This window comes from Typopeltis vanoorti, chromosome 12 (genome assembly GCF_054136105.1).
Source record: "Typopeltis vanoorti isolate ZY-2024b chromosome 12, IOZ_Tvanoo_1.0, whole genome shotgun sequence".
In the NCBI taxonomy this organism is placed as follows: Eukaryota; Metazoa; Arthropoda; class Arachnida; order Uropygi; family Thelyphonidae; genus Typopeltis; species Typopeltis vanoorti.
The window spans coordinates 135,422,903-135,443,429 of record NC_143560.1 but is presented as its reverse complement, the minus strand read 5'-3'; the positions used below and the strand labels follow the sequence as shown (position 1 = coordinate 135,443,429).

General features: G+C 35.7%; 1 protein-coding gene across 3 annotated transcripts in view; it reads right to left on the bottom strand.

The window, feature by feature from the left end:
• SMC2 (structural maintenance of chromosomes 2) overlaps positions 1-20,527 on the bottom strand; it is a 555,382-nt gene that overhangs the window by 478,430 nt on the left and 56,425 nt on the right. For all 3 annotated transcript variants that reach the window (XM_090401108.1, XM_090401106.1, XM_090401107.1), the window contains one exon: positions 3,720-3,861. In XM_090401108.1, the coding sequence (XP_090257234.1) occupies positions 3,720-3,861 (142 nt within the window). The remainder of the gene's footprint in view (positions 1-3,719; positions 3,862-20,527) is intronic.

Sequence of the window (20,527 nt, the reverse complement as noted above, 5' to 3'; positions counted from 1 at the left end):
GTTCCACAGGTTCTCCATTCACAACACAGTTGACATTTTCAATGATTCTGCCTATTTTCATTGTCTTTGTCTTTTTATTGCTGACCTTCATACCATATCTATTACAACAGCTATTCAATTTAGTCAGAGAATCTTGCAGACTTGTAGCAGATTTATTTAGAAGTATAACATCATCCGCATAAAGCAAAGAGCTGACATTAACATCTCCAATTTTGATATCAGGTTTAATACCACTTTCCTTCATAATGTGATCCATATAGATAATGAATAACAGATGGGATAATGTACATCCTTGTCTCACACCAGATTTAACATTAAACCATCTTCCTGTACTTCCTTCAATTCTAACTGCTGACTTACAACTCAAATAAAGACTAAGTATTGCTTGATATAATGCCCCATTGACACCATATAACTGAAGCGTATTGAATAGCTTCTCTCTTGGCACCTTGTCATAAGCCTTTTCCAAATCGACAAAACTTAAATACAGATCTTTGTTATATTCCCATGCTTTCTCGACTATTTGTCGTACAGTGAAGATCTGATCCTGACAGCCTCTATTTGGCCTGAATTCAGCTTGTTCTTCACCAAGCTTTTCTTCCACAATTCTTCTCAACCATTTCTCAAGTATACTTGCATAGATCTTGCCAGGAACACTCAGTAGGGAAATACCTCTGTAATTTTCACATGCAGTTTTATTTCTCTTTTTATATATGGGTACTATGAGAGCTCTACTCCAATCATCGGGAATTCGTCCCTCTGTCCAGGCTTTCTGAACTATGCAGTGCAGCCACTGTAAGACTCTTATACCACCATACTTCAGCATTTCTGGTCGAATATCATCTACTCCTGCTGCCTTTCCACATTTCAAGCCTTTGATGGCTTTTTCTACTTCTAGTATGGATATGTATTCCTGACTGCATGCCTGGTCAGTGTTTTTTACCACTGTGCTGTCATCACTGCTTGTTTCATTTAGCAGTTTTTCAAAGTAATTACTCCATACTTCAAGGATATCTTTTTCTTCCGTTTTCATGTCACCTTTATCATCTCTAATTCCTTTTACAGCACTCTTTCCTCCATTCTTAAGCTTCTTCAACAACCTCCAGAATATTTTGCCACCTTCTTGATATTTATTTTCTATATTCTTGCCAAAGTCCTCCCATGACTTTTGTTTAGCTAGTTTTACACAGTGTTTAGCATTCTTGCATTTGTCTCTATATTCTCTAAGAGCACAAGCTGACTTATTTGACAGGAACTTTTGGTATGCTTTCTTCTTTTCCTTCACTGCCTCTTTAACTTCCTGTGTCCACCAGGGAGTTCTGATTTTTTTATCCTTACAGATAACCTCACCACATGCCTCTCTGGCAGAATCAATCAATGTTTTCTTCAGAGTTTGCCACTGAATCTCCAAGGTTTGATTCCTGTTCTCAAACTCTTTCATTTTTTCTTCAATAATCTTTGTGTATTTTAGTCTACAGTTCACATCTGAGAGCTGCTCAACTTTTATTCGCTTTAAAACTTTCTTACATGTTATTCTTCTCAATATGAAATTCAATTTTATCCTGCTCAAGACTAAATAGTGATCACTTCCAATTTCAAATCCTCTGTACACTCTGGTGTCTGGACCAGGGAGAAAACATCACTATCAACAATAACATAGTCAATGAGACTTTTCTTATTCCTAGCCTCTTCTCTCCATGTGAATTTGTGCACATTTTTATGTTACAACATGGTGTTAGTAATAACCAGTCCATGTCCTGAGCAGAAATCCAATAGACATTTGCCATTATTATTAGCTTTGCTCTTTTCTCCAAATTTTCCCAAAATAGTTTTGTATGTCTCACAGTCATTTCCTACTCTGCTATTTAGATCCCCAACAAGTACCAACTTTTCCTTTTTCATTGTGTCAGTTGCTTTTTCTAAAGCCTCAAAAAATTCCTCCACTTCTACCTTAGTAGAACCTTCTGTAGGACCATAGGCACAAATAAGTCTCATTGTGCAGTTCCCCATTCTCATATTTGCCCACACGTGACCATTAATCTCTTTACAAAATAAATTAATAAGCATTTTAACACGTTCGCTGCCACGCTACTTTGGCATGGTCTGTTCCCCTACGCCGAGCAGTTTTACTTCTTCAAGGTCAGTACGATAATCTCGTTACCGGAGGTAAACGTCCTACGAGTATACTTGTAGTTGGCTTGTACAGAGCATATACAGTCTATGAGAATACACAGTTTTGAAGCTAGCCCCACAAGCCAAGCATTTTCACTTCTTCAAGGTCACTACAATAATCTCGTTCCCGGCGGTAAGCGTCCTACGAGTATACTCGTAGCTGGCTTGTGAAGCAGGTTTACCCACTACGAGTATACTCGTAGTTGGCAGCGAACGTGTTAACCAACTTAAATATAGAGATACTACAGTGAACGCTAAATATACCGTATTAAATATCCTTCCACTTAGACAACTATATATTTACAGAATGCTTAAGTGTGAAGTAAGTGTCTTATCTAAAAAAAAAAAGTAAAAGTTTTTTTGGAGATTGCAGAAGTTATAGTTGAAATCTGTCTGTGCCAGGAAAGATTATCAATGTAAGTTAGTCCAAGAAGGGAAATCTGACCATGTTTGGATATCTCAACATTATTAAGAGTAAGGGAAGGAGAATGCAATCACTTTCTTGTGAGAGACCAGATAGGAAAGAGTTTTGGTGGCAATGAAGCCTACAAGGCTGTCCTTGCCCCATGGAATGTAGTTAGATCAGAGTTCAGGCCACTGGTCATGGTGGATCTTGAGGATTCTAATACTTGAGCATTACACAGGTTTGTCAAAAGAAAAGGAGGAATGGAATGTACTGTCATCAGCAAAGTTATGGATAGTATTGAAAGTCTGTGAGAGCAGGTCATTTATTTAAGAGGAAGAGAATGGATAAAAGAACGGAACCCCAGGATACTCCTGCATAGTGGGGAAATCTCAAGAGAGTAAACTGTACATGTAACGAGCGACCAGTGAGAAAGTTAAAGATTCAGATGCAGAGTGAGGAAGGCATGGCATAGGATGACATTCTGGTGAGTAGGCCCCTGTGTCAAGCCCGGTCAAATGCCTTTGAAATGTCAAGGGCAACCACAAGTTTCTCCAAATTTCTCCGTGGCCTGAGTCCACAGGTGGGTGGTGAAAGCAAGACCAGCTATATATCATGAGTGGCAGAATCCATACTGCAGGTCAGTGATTAGTTGGTATGTTTCTAGATGGTTCAAGAGTTAGTTGTTGATGACCTTCTCCATAATTTTTGAGAGAACAGAAGTGAGGACAATTGGACAGTAGTTCGTTGGTTGACTTTTATCACCTTTCTTTGGGATGGCTGGATGTGGGCCTGTTTCCATGTTGAAGAACATGGAACATGAGATGGACTTCTATAGATGACTACCACATGACTGTAGTCATTTATTTATTTAAAGCTTCCCTTTTTTTTATTTAGCGTAACTATATACAATCTATTGCTAAAGCAAACACTACATCATTATATCCTAGTATACCAGTGCTTTTCTAAGAGAAATTCACTATAACAAAACTTTTCACAATAACAACTAATCCTTTGGTATCGGCTAGTTTGCTAGAGTGAGATGCTGACAGTATACAGAACCATATATAGATTTAGCTAGCAGCAAAATAAGATGTACTTGTTTATATAAAACTATAAACAGTATATGGGGAAAAAAAATTACTTGCCTGAGCTTGAACATACTGCCATGCAACATATAATTTTGTGAGGTGTTCTAATTCTCTCACTACCTTTGTATACTCTAAGTAGGTCTGTCTTTCCTCCTTTAGCCTATTAAGGGTTGGGGTAATCTCTTCTGTTAATACCTACATATAAAAAATTAATTAATAACAAATAAAAGTACAGTAAACATCTTTAATAATTCACAGCAATCATATTTCCACCAGCTAGCTGCTAGACCAAAACCATAGGAATTGGATTAGCCTTCCTGATCAGGTAATGGAAAATTCTGATGATCTAAGCATGTGAAACATGAGAGTAGCAGGGGTGAAAGGCCAGAAATTAAGAAATGATTAAGCATGATTGAAAAGTGGAGAAGTTCATATGATATTCTGATTGTTAGATGGTTGATAATTATTATCACTCCTTTGAACAAATACCTTAAGATGGTAGATTCATTCTTTGGGTTAACTATGATAAGATTTTTGAGAAAAATGATGGCTTCAAAAGACCAAAGATCTGGTCTGTCTCCAGAACAGAATGGCCTTTTTCTTGTCCCCCTTCCTCCCTCTATAGCTCATGAATGACTTTAATTTCTAGTGAATACTATAGGAACCAGTCACTTTGAGACTAGGACACCTTAAGTTCTGATGACTTTAGGTAAAACCTTGCCATGGTTACACTTCCAAAACTAGTAAGATTCAGTAACTGTCTAACACCATAATATGTAATGAGCATAATGGACAAATTATGTCTGCTCCCTTTCTTTTCACAAGCAGTGAAAGTGGTGGTCTTGCTGGGAATGCTCTGCAAAATAATTATTTAACAAGGGATTCAAACACATCCTCCTTCATTTGAAGGTGCAACAGTAAAGTTTCCAGAAACTTGATGCCAGATAGTTCATGGAAATGGATCTGTTGTTAAATGCTTTGGCCAAGATTCCTGGTGAGCTGGCAAATAATCCTGCTGTTCTTCCTTACTAAGCAAGCTGGGGGTCATGTTAACAAATCCCTCACCCCTGCTCTATAATTTTCTCAAAATTCCACTAAGAGTAAGGCAGAATAAAAAATTACAGTATGACCTGTGGTTAACAAAAACCTCCCACAAAAACCAATTAAAAAATATCAAAAATGCAATATAATATAATACCCAAAAAATTTCCATTAAAAAAAAAAAAAAAAAAAACTTCCATACACTTTACCACCATCCAGGGACTCAATGCCAACATCAGTGATGACACAATCCCCTCCCCTCCACACCACTACTGACAAATATCTAAACCCAATCTATTCATCATTAACCATCTACGAGACTGAAACAGACTTTTTTGATTATTTCTGAAAATTTGCCATATACAGTGTTACTGCTCAAACAGTGAAATAATCTTCACTGGAGATTTCATCATCATCATCAAATTCCTGCCATGTACCCTCAAGGGGTGTACAGGATATAATAGTACTACATGAAAAAAATTTTGTCATGTTGTACCATCATTTTTTATTTTGGTTTAACCAATAAGAATACAATTTGGTCGGCTAAATCCCAAATTGCCAGCCCATCCTCGTTCGTTCAGTATCAAAGTAGATACCCAACAGGGTGCACCACGAGAAGGTTAGGATTGGACATTAGGTCAGAAGCCCTGGTCGGTTCTCCACATTCCTTTAAAGGCTATGTGGAGGTCTCCTCTCAGTTATACAGCTTTGACCCTTAAGCACCCGTAGATAGGAAGTTAGTAATGATGTAATTTTTTCATGTAGTACTGTCATATCCTGTACACCCCTTGAGGGTACATGGCAGGAATTTGATGATGATGATGATGAAAAAAATTACATCATTACTAACTTCCTATCTACAATTTTCCTCCAAATCAGTCTGTTACTTGTCAAGGCTTCAACATTATCAGATCTTATATTTCTATCATCTAAGGTACTTTGTACCGTATCAATCCACCTATATCTTGGTCTTCCTCTGGGTCGTTTTCCTGCCAACCTGGCAGAGAACACTTGTCTTACTAATCTTTCTTCGCCCATTCTGTTTAAGTGACCATACCACCTGAGATTAGCTCTGCTAACGCATTCTTGGATGTTGACAATGTCAAGTTCTTTCCTGATATTCTCGTTTTTAATATGATATTGCCATTGATGCCATCTGTTCACGCCTCTATTCTTTCTCAGGACTCTCATATCTGCGGTCTCTAGTCTTTGGTCAAGTGTTTTACTTCTGACCTAGCTCTCAGATCCATAAGTTAAAACTGGTTTGAACACTGTCTTATATACAGCTAATTTAGTGTAAATCTCACTGGAGATTTCAACGTCCATAATTCTGACCAGCACCCTTTCTTTAACTTTCCAGACCAAACTGTAAGAGAAACTGATTGTTTGCAATTAGTAATAAACTAGCACAAATTGTTTAACATCCTAGCAGAATACGATAATCCTCATCATTCTTCCAATACCCTGAACCTTTTCATCACTAGCTTCCTCTGAATAAATTCATGTTAGCTCTCCACCTGGCAACTCTGACCATAAACTTGTCCATTTGCTTTTTTCTACAGGTCACCCTTCTCCTGCTCATCCACAGCTTCATATTCCATGGTATAATGATGTAAAGTGAGATTACCTTTGATATTTTCTATGCCTCCTTTCCATGGCCTGATTGTTCCTTCTGCTCTCCTGATCAAACTGCTGAAATTATTCAGCAAATTATTAAAATAAAGACAAGTGTCTTACAACACTATGGTGGCCTAAAAATCTCAAGAATATGTATGGCACACGTTCAGTTTACATAACTCCTGTTTCAAATTTTCCAGCAAATTCTCACTTTAGGACAAAGCAATAATTTAAGCTCATTTTATACGTGGACACCATCAACACTGTTTTTGTTCTAATTTATTTGTGCATAATCTCAAGCCTAACTTTTGTTTTAATTTATCAGTTAGTAATCTCTAGCTAAGCAGATAACAGGACTCTACTTTTGATGGAGTAGAGTTTCCCCCCCCCCATCAGAGGTCAGGCCAGTAATGATAATGGTTGAGCAAATTAGTGTGACTTTGGCTTACTATGTGTATTGTAATGTAGCTCATCTCCTTGTATATAATATGTATACTCCAGATGATGACCTTGATATGAAAGTTGAAACATCTGGTGACTATTTTGTCTTATTATAATATTAATTAATGATAGGAGTCACTTTTTGGTTTCATAGCCATTTGTAACACATTACAGGAAGATAACCACAAAAAGAGAGAACAATTAAATTGAAGCACATGATATTATATGCACTATCGACTGCTGGAGAATAACTTCATTTGCATTAATAGACAAAGAAATAATTACAAATAAATTATTTTTAATTTTCTTTTTCCAGGCTTATATGCCAAGTGGCCTGTTCCAGACTATTCCATCTTTTTAAGGGACTTCCTCTGCATTGAATACTTTTGGTGATCATTTAGAATTAATTTTAAATAATTAAATACACTTATGAAACACATGAACAGTGAGTATTAGTTAGGATAACTTCCCAAAATTGAGAAAGTTTAAGGCAATTGTTTGTTAACACTGGGACTGTGAATGAGTGCGTCACAACTTTCATTATACAGTATTGTATAATGTATAATGTGTAGTTATGAAACACATGAACAGTGAGTATTAGTTAAGATAACTTCCTAAAATTGAGAAAGTTTAAGGCAATTGTTTGTTAACACTGGGATTGTGAATGCATGCTTCACAATTTTCATTATACAGTATTTTCAGAAGAAAATACTTGTGTGTAGAACTTTGGTATTATTCCACTGAATTCTGTGTTTTATAGATAAGGTGTGGCTTGCTTAACAGGATTTATTGGGTTCCTTAAGTAATATATATTCTTGATGTTCTTCAAGACAAATATGTTCAGAATACCCAGTCTATCCATAATAATATAAGCTGCAATAAAAAAAGAGGATTCTGTAAACTCCAGGATAAGAAAGAGGATGATTTGTTTTTTGGAGATATAAGGAAGGTATTTAGTTTATGAGCTGGACAGAAAGAGACTTGTAGGTCAATGTGGAGAAGAAGTCTTGCTATTCTTTCTGAGAGTCCTCTAAAATTGAGAGTTGTCTACATTCTGTAGCATAGAGTAATCCCTGATATTTAAAACATCGAGGGGTTCCCCAAAATTCAAGTTTAAGTACTATGTATCATACTAGGAAATGATAATTATAATGGAAACACTCTTTTTAACAGAACTGAATTCAAACAGAAATTTTAAAAATAAGTGCCATTTGAACCATGTTAAATCAAAACATACAGTGTAAAAATAAAATTGCTTTTGTTTTCTGAACTGTGTTATTTCAAAATCATGTAAAAAAAAAGCCATGTAAAAAGAGAATTAGCTGTAGCTTGCCATAGTGAATTTCTTTTGGCATAGGATTGTTCCTATATGGGCATTCATTGCTACTTTTTTTTTTCCAGTAGTTTGTTATAGCAAGCAAGTCTGCTATAACTGTGTTTATTACACTGACTTGATTGTATTAGTAGAGTTAGTCATTCACAATAGCTCATATGCTTATAAATAACTACATAAACTGTTTCAAAACCAGTGGATTTCTTCTTTATTATTTATCATACCAAACATGTTTTAGTGGCTGAGTGATTGGTCAACCAAAAAGCTCAATGGAATTGTGCACAGAATATTTATAAATTTCTGTAAGTAGGAGATATATTTATCATCCTGTGTGAGACCACTTCCCTGCTTATTGGAGGTCAGAAGTGACTTGAAAAAGCTGAATGTTTGTTCAGCACAGCACGGTTTTTGGAATATTTAAAAAAAAAATAATAAAAATAAAATAAATGATTGAGAAAAACCTCAGCCTACCTACAGTATTAATGTACTATAGGTTTATGTCCTCTTATGGGTGAAAGTCACAAAATATAAAAATTTATCTCAAAAACAGTGCTTTTCAATTAAGTTATAATGACTGCTTTTTCTTAGAAAGTTTATATTAAGGAATCCAACCAGAAGATAAAATTCAACCTGTTAGTTAATGAATGCAAAATTAACAAACTGAAATCAGCTCACATAAGAGTTTGAATTATAGTTCTCTCTCACCAGTACAGGGAGTTATAAATATATATATATATTTTTTTTTAATGTGATTACCAGCCATGAAAAATTACTAAACTTACATTACCTTTGTACTGTGAGTGGACAAGGATTGTTTTCATTTTTGTCAATTTATATACAGTGGTATCTCGCTAATCCGAACTAATAAAAACTGTGCTCGTTTGGATTAGAGAAAAGTTCGGATCGGTGAATTTTCCCCAAAGAGACAACAATTTGAAAATTCCCTGGTTTTTTATATAATATTATAATCATCATCATCAAATTCCTGATATATACCCTCAAGGGGTGTACAGGATATGATAACTAACTTCCTATCTACAATTTTCCTCCAAATCAGTCTGTTACTTGTCAAGACTCCAACATTATCAGATCTTAAATTTCTATCGTCTAAGACACTTTGCACCGTATCAATCTACCTATATCTTGGTCTTCCTCTGGGTCGTTTTGCTGCCAACCTGGCAGAGAACACTTGTTTTGCTAATCTTTACTCTCCCATTCTGTTTAAGTGACAATACCACCTGAGATTAGCTCTGCTAATGCATTCCTGGATGCTGAAAATATCAAGTTCTTTCCTAATATCCTAGTTTTTAATATGATATTGCAATTGATGCCATCTATTCATGCCGTAATCTTTCTCAGGACTCTCATATCTGCGGTGTCTAGTCTTTGGTCAAGTGTTTTACTTCTAAACCTGCTCAGATTCATAAGATAAATTGGTTTAAACACTGTCTTGTATACAGTTAATTTAGTGTTTTGGCTAATTTCTCTCTTATTCCATATAAATTTATTCAGTTAACTTCCTACCATACCAGCTTTGTTGATTCTGTTGTCTATTTCTATATTTAATTTACCATCTTCACTAAAAATCGTGCCTAAGTAGCTGAAATGTTTTACTTGTTCCACAGGTTATCCGGTCACAATGCAATTGACATATTCAACGATTCTGCCTATTTTCATTCTCTTTTTTGTCTTTTTATTGCTGACCTTCAACACCATATCTATTAATACCTATTACAACAGTTATTCAATTTAGTCAGGGAATCTTGCAGACTTGTAGCAGATTCATTTAGAAGTATAACATCATCCACATAAAGCAAAGAGCTGAGATTAACACCTCCAATTTTGATATCAGGTTTAATACCACTTTCCTTAATAATGTGATCCATATAGACAATGAATAACAGAGGGGATAATGTACATCCTTGTCTCATGCCAGATTTAACATTAAACCATCTTCCTGTACTTCCTTCAATTCTAACTGCTGACTTACAACTCAAATAAAGACTAAGTATTGCTTGATATAATGTCCCAGTAACATCATATAACTGTAGGATTTGGAATTTCTCTCTTGGAAATTCCTTTGACAGATCTACAAAACTTAAATACAGATCTTTGGTATATATTCCCATGATTTCTCAACTATCTGTCGTAAAGTGAAAATCTGATCATGACAGCCTCTATTTGGCCTGAACCCACCTTGTTCTTCACAAAGCTTCTCTTCCACAATCCTTCTCACCCATTTCTCAAGTACACTTGCATATATCTTACCAGAAACACTCAGTAATGAAATGCCTTAGTAATTCTCACATTCAAATTTATGAGAGCTCTACTCTAATAATCAGGAAGTCGTCCCTCTGTGAAGGCCATCTGAACTATGCAGTGTAGACACTGTAAGACTTTTATACCTCCATACTTGAGCATTTCTGGTCTAATATTATCTATTCCTGCTGCTTTTCCACATTTCAAGCCATTGATGGCTTTTTCTACTTCAAGTATGGATATGTATTCCTGGATGTATGCCTGGTCAGTGTTTTTTACCACTGTGCTGTCATCACTGATTGTTTCATTTAGCAGTTTTACAAACTAATTAATCTATACTTCAAGAATATTTTTTTCTCCTTTTTCATGTCACCTTTATCATCTCTAATTCCTTTTACAGCACTCTTTCCTCCATTTCTGAGCTTCTTTAACAACTTCCAGAATTTCTTGCCACCTTCTTGATACTTATTTTCTATGTTCTAACCAAAGTCCTCCCATAAATTTGTTTAGCCAGTTTTACAGTGTTTAGCTTTCTTACGTTTGTCTCTGTATTCTCTAAGAGCACAAGATGACTTATTTGCCAGGGACTTTTAATATGCTTTCTTATTTTGCTTCACTGCCTCCACTAAACTTCCTATATCCACCAAATGGAGTTCTGACTTTTCTATCCTTGCAAACAACCTCACCACATGCCTCGCTGGTTGAATCAATCAAAGTTTTCTTCAGGGCTTGCCAGTGAATCTCGAAGTTGCGGTTCCAGCTCTTAAACTCTTTCATTTTTTTTTTTTGAATAATATTTGTGTCTTTTAGTTTAGTTCACATCTGAGAGTACTCAACTTTTATTCTCTTTAAAATTTTCTTACATGTTCTTCTTTTAAATATGAAATTCAATTTTATCCTGCTCAAGACTAAATGCTGATCACTTCCAAATTCAAATCCTCTGTACATTCTGGTGTCCTACACCAGTGGGAAAACATCACTATCAACAATAACATAGTCAATGACACTTTTCTTATTCCTTGCCTCTTCTCTCCATGTGAATTTGTGCACATTTTCATGTTGGAGCATTGTGTTAGTAATAACCAGTCCATGTCCTGAGCAAAAATTCAACAGTTATTTGCCATTATTATTAGCTTTGCTTTTTTTCTCCAAATCTTCCCAAAGTATTTTTGTATGTCTGACAATCATTTCCTACTCTGCTATTCAGGTCCCCAACAACGACCAACTTTTCTTTTTTTATTGTGTCAGTTGCTTTCTCTAAAGCCTCAAAAAATTTCTCCACTTCTACCTTAATAGAACCTTCTGTGGGATCAGAGGCACAAAAAAGTCTCATTATCCAGTTCCCCATTCTCATATTTGTCCACATCAATCTACTTGAGACTGCCTGCCATTCAAGAAGATTAGCCTCATATTTAGTGTTAAATACTATGGCTACTCCTTCTTTTCCTTGATTGTGATTGCCTCAATATAACATTTTGTATTTATTGCTCAGAAAGATCTCACCACTTTTTGTGTTTTTTGTTTCAGTCACCCCTATTATGTCAATCTGGCTTATTCAATTCCTCAGCTAGCTCCATTTCTTAGGCATTCACGCTTCTTATGTTGATAGCACCAACCTTGAACTCTGGTGATGCTGAGTTGGAGTAAGTTTTAGGATTTGTTCCAGTAGCTGACTTTTCACTGTTTGCCCTGGTTCGCTGGCGAAAACAACAGGGGCCTTGTTTAACCGGGCGACACCCCAGCCGGCATGAAATTCTGTCATGTTGTAACATCATTTGAAATTTTGTTTTAAACCAATAAGAATCCAATTTGGTTGGCTAAATCCCAAATTGCCTGTCCATCCTCGCCCTGTTAGTTATCCAGGTAGATACCTAACAGGGTGTCCCATGAGAAGGTAAGGATTGGACATTAGTCCAACCCTTACCTTCTCATGGTCGGTTCTCCACATTACTTTGAAGGCTATGTGGAGGTCTCCTCTCTGTTATATAGCTTTGACCCTTAACCACCCCATAATATTATTATTAAGATTCAAATTCAATGGATAAATGATTCTCAAGTTCAGTAATAGCATAAATAATATCTTGTTCTGGAATGAAAGCAAGCGAAGTTATCATTTTTGAATTTAAAGTGGATTGCGCATCAGAATTGTATTTGGATAAAAGTATGCTTACGAAGATTTTATACGAGATGAAAAAAGCAACTCTTTATGTTAGCTTGTGGAAAACGGCAATTTCATAATCAACATTTATATTTTCAGAATCTGGTAATAGCCACATTTCATGTATCCTATAAAATAATTTTGGGTATGTTTCAAGAGTCTTATTAGGTAGTAAACAATACAAATCAGGGAAAACAGGACCTCCATCCTTTCAAGTCAAAATAACAAATATTTGAGCAAAAAGAAGGGGAGAAATTAAAATGTGCTAATCAAAAAAAATTCATTCATGCTCTGGCTCCACACTGCATGACTTTCATGATCCAAAATTAATATTCTCATTATGATATAAACGAAAATATTTATTAAATAGCTCACTCATTTTTTGCATGGTAAATTTCAATATAACTTCTATACCATTTTGTAATTCTACACAATAAAAATAAACTTATTTATAAATGAGATTTTTCAAATTTTATGTTTGACTGTTCTTTTAACTAGTTTCTTAAAAAAATATTATTTAAATTTAATAAGTAGTAGATCAATAGAATCTTCGAACTCCCACAGGCTATCAAGCACGTCCCATAGGTGGGAGATAGGAGGAAACCCTGACTACCATCCGCTGAATATCGGAATTTATTGAATAAAGAGCCATGGACCAGTGGTATTGGGATTGGCGATCCTGTGCGAAAATATTGCCAATCACCAACTTGCACTTGGTTAGCGTAGTGAATTTATGGCCTAAACTTCCAAGATGAATCCGACAGAAATAAAATGGCCCTCATTCCCCCAGAGGCTGGATTGTTACTACCTATGGCAGCAGGCAGTTAAACATGAAAGCGGAGGGTGCTAAGAGTCCCCGGATAACCAGATCAAGATGCCATTGGACACTAGCCATTATCATCATCATCTAATTCCTGATATGTACCCTCAAGGGATGTACAGGATATGATAGTACTACATGAAAAAAATTACATCATTACTAACTTCCTATCTATAATTTTCCTCCAAATCAGTCTGTTACTTGTCAAGACTCCAACATTATCAGGTGTTATATTTCTATCATCTAAGGCACTTTGTACCGTATCAATCCACCTATATTTTGGTCTGACTCTGGGTCATTTTCTTGCCAACCTGGCAGAGAACACTTGTTTTGCTAATCTTTCTTCGCCCATTCTGTTTAAGTACCAGCTGATATTAGCTCTGCTAACACATTCCTGGATGTTGACAATGTCAAGTTCTTTTTTAATATGATATTGCCATTGATGTCATCTGTTCACGCCTCTAATCTTTCTCAGGCCTCTCATATCTGGGGTCTCTAGTCTTTGGTCAAGTGTTTAACTTCTGAGCAGCTCTCAGATCCATAAGTTAAAACTGGTTTAAACACTGTCTTGTATACAGAATTTAGTATTCCGACTAATTTCTCTCTTATTCCATATGAATTTATTCAATTGACTTCCTACCATACCAGCTTTCCTGATTCTGTTGTCTATTTCTATATTTAATTTACCATCTTCAGTAAAAATTGTGCCTAAGTAGCTGAAATATTTCACTTGTTCCACAGGTTTTCCATTCACAACACAGTTGACATTTTCAATGATTCTGCCTATTTTCATTGTCTTTTTCTTTTTATTGCTGACCTTCAATACCATATCTATTACATCAGCATATTCAATTTAGTCAGAGAATCTTGCAGACTTGTAGTGGATTTATTTAGAAGTACAACATCATCCGCATAAAGCAAAGAGCTGACATTAAACACTCCAATTTTCATATCATGTTTAATACCACTTTCCTTCATAATGTGATCCATATAGATAATGAATAACAGAGGGGATAATGTACATCCCTGTCTCACACCAGATTTAACATTAAACCATCTTCCTGTACTTCCTTCAATTCTAACTGCTGACTTACGACTCAAATAAAGACTAAGTATTGCTTGATATAATGCTCCATTGACACCATATAACTGTAGCGTATTGAATAGCTTCTCTCTTGGCACCTTGTCATATGCCTTTTCCAAATCGACAAAACTTAAATACAGATCTCTGTTATATTCTCATGCTTTCTCAACTATTTGTCGTAAAGTGAAGATCTGATCCTGACAGCCTCTGTTTGGCCTGAATCCATCTTGTTCTTCACCAAGCTTTTCTTCCACAATTCTTCTCAACCGTTTCTCACATATACTTGCATAGATCTTGCCAGGACAACTCAGTAGGGAAATACCTCTGTAATTCTCACATTCAGTTTTATGTCCTTTTTTATATGTGGGTACTATGAGAGCTCTACTCCAATCATCAGGAATTCGTCCCTCTGTCCAGGCTTTCTGAACTATGCAGCGCAGTCACTGTAAGACTCTTATACCACAATACTTCAGCATTTCTGGTCAAATATCATCTGCTCCTGCTGCCTTTTCACATTTCAAGCCTTTGATGGCTTTTTATACTTCAAGTATGGATATGTATTCCTGACTGCATGCCTGGTCAGTGTTTTTTACCACTGTGCTGTCATCACTGCTTGTTTCATTTAGCAGTTTTTCAAAGTAATTACTCCATGCTTCAAGGATATCCTTTTCTCCCATTTTAATGTCACCTTTATAATCTCTAACTCCTTTTACAGCACTCTTTCCTCCATTCCTAAGCTTCTTCAACAACCTCCAGAATATTTTGCCACCTTCTTGATATTTATTTTCTATATTCTTGCCAAAGTCCTCCCGTGACTTTTGTTTAGCTAGTTTTACACAGTGTTTAGCATTCTTGCATTTGTCTCTATATTCTCTAAGAGCAGAAGCTGGCTTATTTGACAGGAACTTTTGATATGCTTTCTTCTTTTCCTTCACTGCCTCTTTAACTTCCTGTGTCCACCAGGGAGTTCTGATTTTTTTTATCCTTGCAGACAACCTCATCACATGCCTCTTTGGTAGAATCAATCAATGTTTTCTTTAGGGCTTGCCACTGAATCTCAGAGGTTTGGTTCCTGTTCTTCAAATCTTTCATTTTTTCTTTAATAATCTTTGTGTATTTTAGTCTACAGTTCACATCTGAGAGCTGCTCAACTTTTATTCGCTTTAAAACTTTCTTACATGTTATTCTTTTCAATATGAAATTCAATTTTATCCTACTCAAGACTAAATAGTGATCGCTTCCAATTTCAAATCCTCTGTACCCTCTGGTGTCCTGCACCAGGGAGAAAACATCACTATCAACAATAACATAGTCAATGAAACTTTTCTTATTCCTTGCCTCTTCTCTCCATGTGAATTTGTGCACATTTTTATGTTGGAACGTGGTGTTAGTAATAACCAGTCCATGTCCTGAGCAGAAATCCAACAGATATTTGCCAAATTTTCCCTAAATATTTTTGTATGTCTCACAATCATTTCCTACTCTGCTATTTAGATCCCCAAGGACTAACTTTTCCTTTTTCACTGTGTCAGTTGTTTTCTCTAAAGCATGAAAAAATTCCTCCACTTCTACCTTAGTAGAACCTTCTGTGGGACCATAGGCACAAATAAGTCTCATTGTCCAGTTCCCCATTCTCATATTTGCCCACATTACTCTACTTGAGACTGACTGCCATTCAAGAAGATTAGCCTCGTATTTTGCGTTGAATACTATGGCATCTCCTTCTTTTCCTTGATTGTCATTGCCTGAATGTAACATTTTGTATTTATTGCTCAGAAAGATCTCGCCAGTTTTGGTCTTTTTTGTTTCAGTCACGCCTATTATGTCGATCTGGTACTTATCTAATTCCTCAGCTAGCTCCATTTCTTTGCCATTCAGGCTTCTTATGTTGATAGTACCGATCTTTAACTCTGGTGATGTTATAAGAATACAGTTTGGTCAGCTAAATCCCAAATTGCCAGCCCATCCTCGTTTGTTCAGTATCCAAGAAGATACCCAACAGAGTGCACCACGAGAAGGTGAGGATTGGACATTAGGTCAGTTCTCCACATTCCTTTAAAGGCTATGTGGAGGTCTCCTCTCAGTTAACATCTTTGACTCTTAAGCACCCCTGGACACTAGCCTTGGAACATTAAACTGTAGGACTCTGAGCAATGAAGCATAGCTAATTGAACTAACTGAAGAGCTAAAGCGACTAAAATAGGACATTCTTGGACTGTGCAAAGTTAGATGTAATGGTGAAGAAATTCTTTGATTAAAAAATGGACACATATTATATCAATTTTGTCGTCATACTGTTGAAGAAATTGAAGCCTTCTATCATGATGTATCCCAACTCTACAATAAAGGAAAACATCATTTCAGAGTTGTAATGGGAGACTTTAATGCTAGAACTGGTATTCAATTGGTATTCAGATGAAAGCTCAATGGGAAATTTTGGATATGGCAAGAGAGATGACAGCCGGGTTAAGGAATTTCAATAGTCTTTCTTTAAATCGTTCACCTGCAGTTTTATACAGTTCCATTTATATATTGTCATCTTCCTGGTGATTTCCCCATTTTCATCTTATCTATTACACTTTTTTTAGTTCTACCATCTTAATATTTTCTGTTAGATCATTCTTTGTTGTATAAAAGTTTTCTTCTTTATTATCATCAGTCCTAAGACTCTGAAAATAAGTTACCAATTTTTTTAAAAAATCAATTTCAATTAAGGGGATATTAAATCTCACATTGTTTTTAAACCGAATAAGAAATTCAGATATTGGAATCAGAGAGTTTCATGCCAAATATAGTAAACTATAAAAATATTGGCAAATAATAGCGTGAGCTAATGCAAGTAGTCCTAGTACGTAGTACAATACTAGGCAACTCGTTGCAAAGGTGAGTAAAGTTCTGAGCGATATTCTTTGGTATTTTCCATAATGTAAAAACACACTTCCTAGGAAATGTATGCTGTTATTACATTATGGTAGGAGGTCACTACCCAGACCGGTTTCACCCTTTTTTGAGGCTTCATCAGTGAGTAGCTAAATGAATTAATACCAAAGGGTATAGCGAAAAGAACGTATATACTCTGCTATACGAGTTGTCCAAAAAAGTGTCTAATAAATTCAGATATTCAGGATTTCCACCCATCTGCCACCTAGGGGACGTGCTTGATAGCCCATGGGAGTTCCAAGATTCTATTGATCTACTACCCATTAAATTTAAATAATATTTTTTTAATAAAAAATCTATTGTTTGTATTTTTACTTTCTTTTATTTCTTTGTTCATGTATTTTATTATTTTATAGGTTTTTAGTGGTGGCTTATATATATATATCCTTTATGGATATATATATAAGCCACCACTAAAAACTTTTATATATATATATATATATATATATATATACAGGGTGTTCGGGATAAATTTGACATATTTATAATTAATTATATTTTTCCGTAAGTTACATGTATTAACACACACTTCTCTTCATTTAAAAGTTTGGACCCTTCTTCATTCATATACAAGATGTCAGAAAGGATGGATAGCTGGAACCCACCTGAATCATGGAAGAGAATAACTTGTATCATGATGATTCGTGCCCGCCATCAAAATAAGGATATTACGACTGCTGCCCAATGCTCCCTGAATACAGTAAAAACAATCAGGCATGAACTAGAGACTTGCAATGGTGACTACGAGGATGTAGCAAGAAGAAAGATCCCTAGCAGACGATCTGATTGCGTTCGTACAGCAGAATTCCTCGCAAATCTGCAGGAACAGGTGTTGAAGAACCCTGGCATTGGAATTCGGGCTTTGTTCGTGGAGTTGCTAACTGTAGTCAAGCCCTGGATAACAAGGGTAGCCAATGGTAGGCCGTATGTATGGCAGCAGGATTCGGCCCCTTGCCACACCTCTGGGAAAAGTCAAAAATGGTTGTCTGAAAATTTCTACGACTTCACCAGTCCAAATGTTTGGCCTCCAAACTCCACAGACCTTAACCCCATGGATTATTTTGTATGGGGCGCAGTTGAAAAAGACACCAATCGCACTTCCAGTAATACAAAAGCCCAGTTAATGGATAAAATTAAAACAGTTTTTGCGGCCCTTCCCAGGGAGACTGTAGCATCAGCTTGTTCGAGGTTCCGAAGCAGAATTGAAGCTGTGATCGATGCTAATGGTGGTTATTTTGAGTAAATCTTGTTGATAGTATTGTAATTAACTCTGCCTGTAATGTTTTTTTGTCAATTCATTAAATTTAATAGATACAAAGAAGATTTTCTTTTTCCTTACGAAACTGTCAAATTTATCCCGAACACCCTGTATATATATCAGTTATGAATTTGTTCCATCTCTCTCTCTCTATGTTTCATCCTCCTCATTTTGAAATTGCCTGTTTCTTTTGTACTCTATTTTTGCTTGGTACTGTCTTGGAATTTAGCCATTTCTGGTAACTCTCTCTCTCTCTTTTAAAGTATCTTTTCTATATCTTTGTTCCTCTTTTTCTATTTCATTTACTCTTTATTCCTCATGATAAGTTTAATGGAGAGTGAAACAGACATAGGAAATGATTAAAAGTAGTATTTAATGCTTCCAACATTTCATGTCAGTTACGGAGACATTATCAGGGAATACAATAGAGGAGACTTGTAACACCCACCCACCCACAGAGGCAGGAAAACTAACTAAAAGACATGGACAAAAGACCATGTGTTTTAGGTGGATGCCCCACCTATTTAGGACTAACTAGGTGGGGCATCTAAAGTTCTAACTAGGGTGCCCCACCTAGTTAGAACTTTAGTATTTCATCGATATGTTTTAGTTAGTTTTGTGCTGCCTTAGTGTGTGTTACAAGTGTCATTTCGTGCTCCCTGACGATATCACTGTAACTGAGACAAAATACTGGAAGCATTAAATATCACTCTTAATCGTTTCCCAGCTGTTTCACTCCATTAAATTTTTATCATGAATTTTTCCCACCACTTAAGCCTTAACATACTCTTTATTCCTAAGCTTTCTTCTGCTCTTTTGTCAGGATCTGTTTCAGATTTTTCCATTCCTCTATGTCATTTGATTCATGTATGGTTTCTGTTTTTAAATCGGCACATTTCTGCAAAAAATGTGCTGTAGCCCAGTATGGAGATCTTGTAATGAAGAAATTTTGTAATTCAATTGACAGTTAGTTTCCACTTCATTTATTTTTTAGCTATTTTGATTTAAATCAAATTTTTGCCAATATCATATAATGATATTAGCAAAAAATTGTTTAATTCAAAGCATCTAAGATTAACTCAGCTAATTTAAAATTTGCAATAATGTAGTCATCAATAAATGATTTACTTACTCTAGCTTACCATGTATATTTATGTAGTTCTTTATGTTTGAATACAGAGTTCATTATTCTCATATTAAAATAAATAACAAAATCTCACAGTTTGTGTCTATTCTGTTTAGAATTACCAAATCTCTCTACTATTCAAAATTAAGTGGATATTGAATACCACATTATTTCTTAGCCAAATAAAAAACTCAAAGATAGGAAATCTAATCTAAAAGTTTCATGCTGAATACAGAAAACTATATAAAGTTCGGCGAGTCCAAGCGTAAGCCAACACCTTGTAGTGCAATGCCAGGGCAAGTTGTAGTGGCTACCCAGACCGATTTCGACCTTTTTTGAGGTCTCATCTTTTTTGAGGTTTCAATAGTCAGAGGTTATTTCTTTACTGTACGAGTTGCCAAAAGGTGCACAAATACAATTACTGAAATAAGAGCCAACAGGCTTCACTTCAGTGAAGTAAAATTATTCAAAATTAAGTGGATATTGAATACCACATTATTTCTTAGCTGAATAAGAAACTCAAAGATAGGAAATCTAATCTAAGAGTTTCATGCCGAATATAGAAGACTATTAGGTTAGGTTATATTAGTTTAGGTTAGGCAAATCGTACAGTAAAGAAATAAACTCTGACTATTGAAACATTAGTATTACATCTATGTCTACCTACTCACTGATAAAAACTCAAAAAATGTCGAAACCGGTCTGGGTAGTGACCTCTCATAATGTAGAACAGCAATACATCTCGTAGGAGCTGTGTTTTACATTATGGTAAACTATTAAGGAC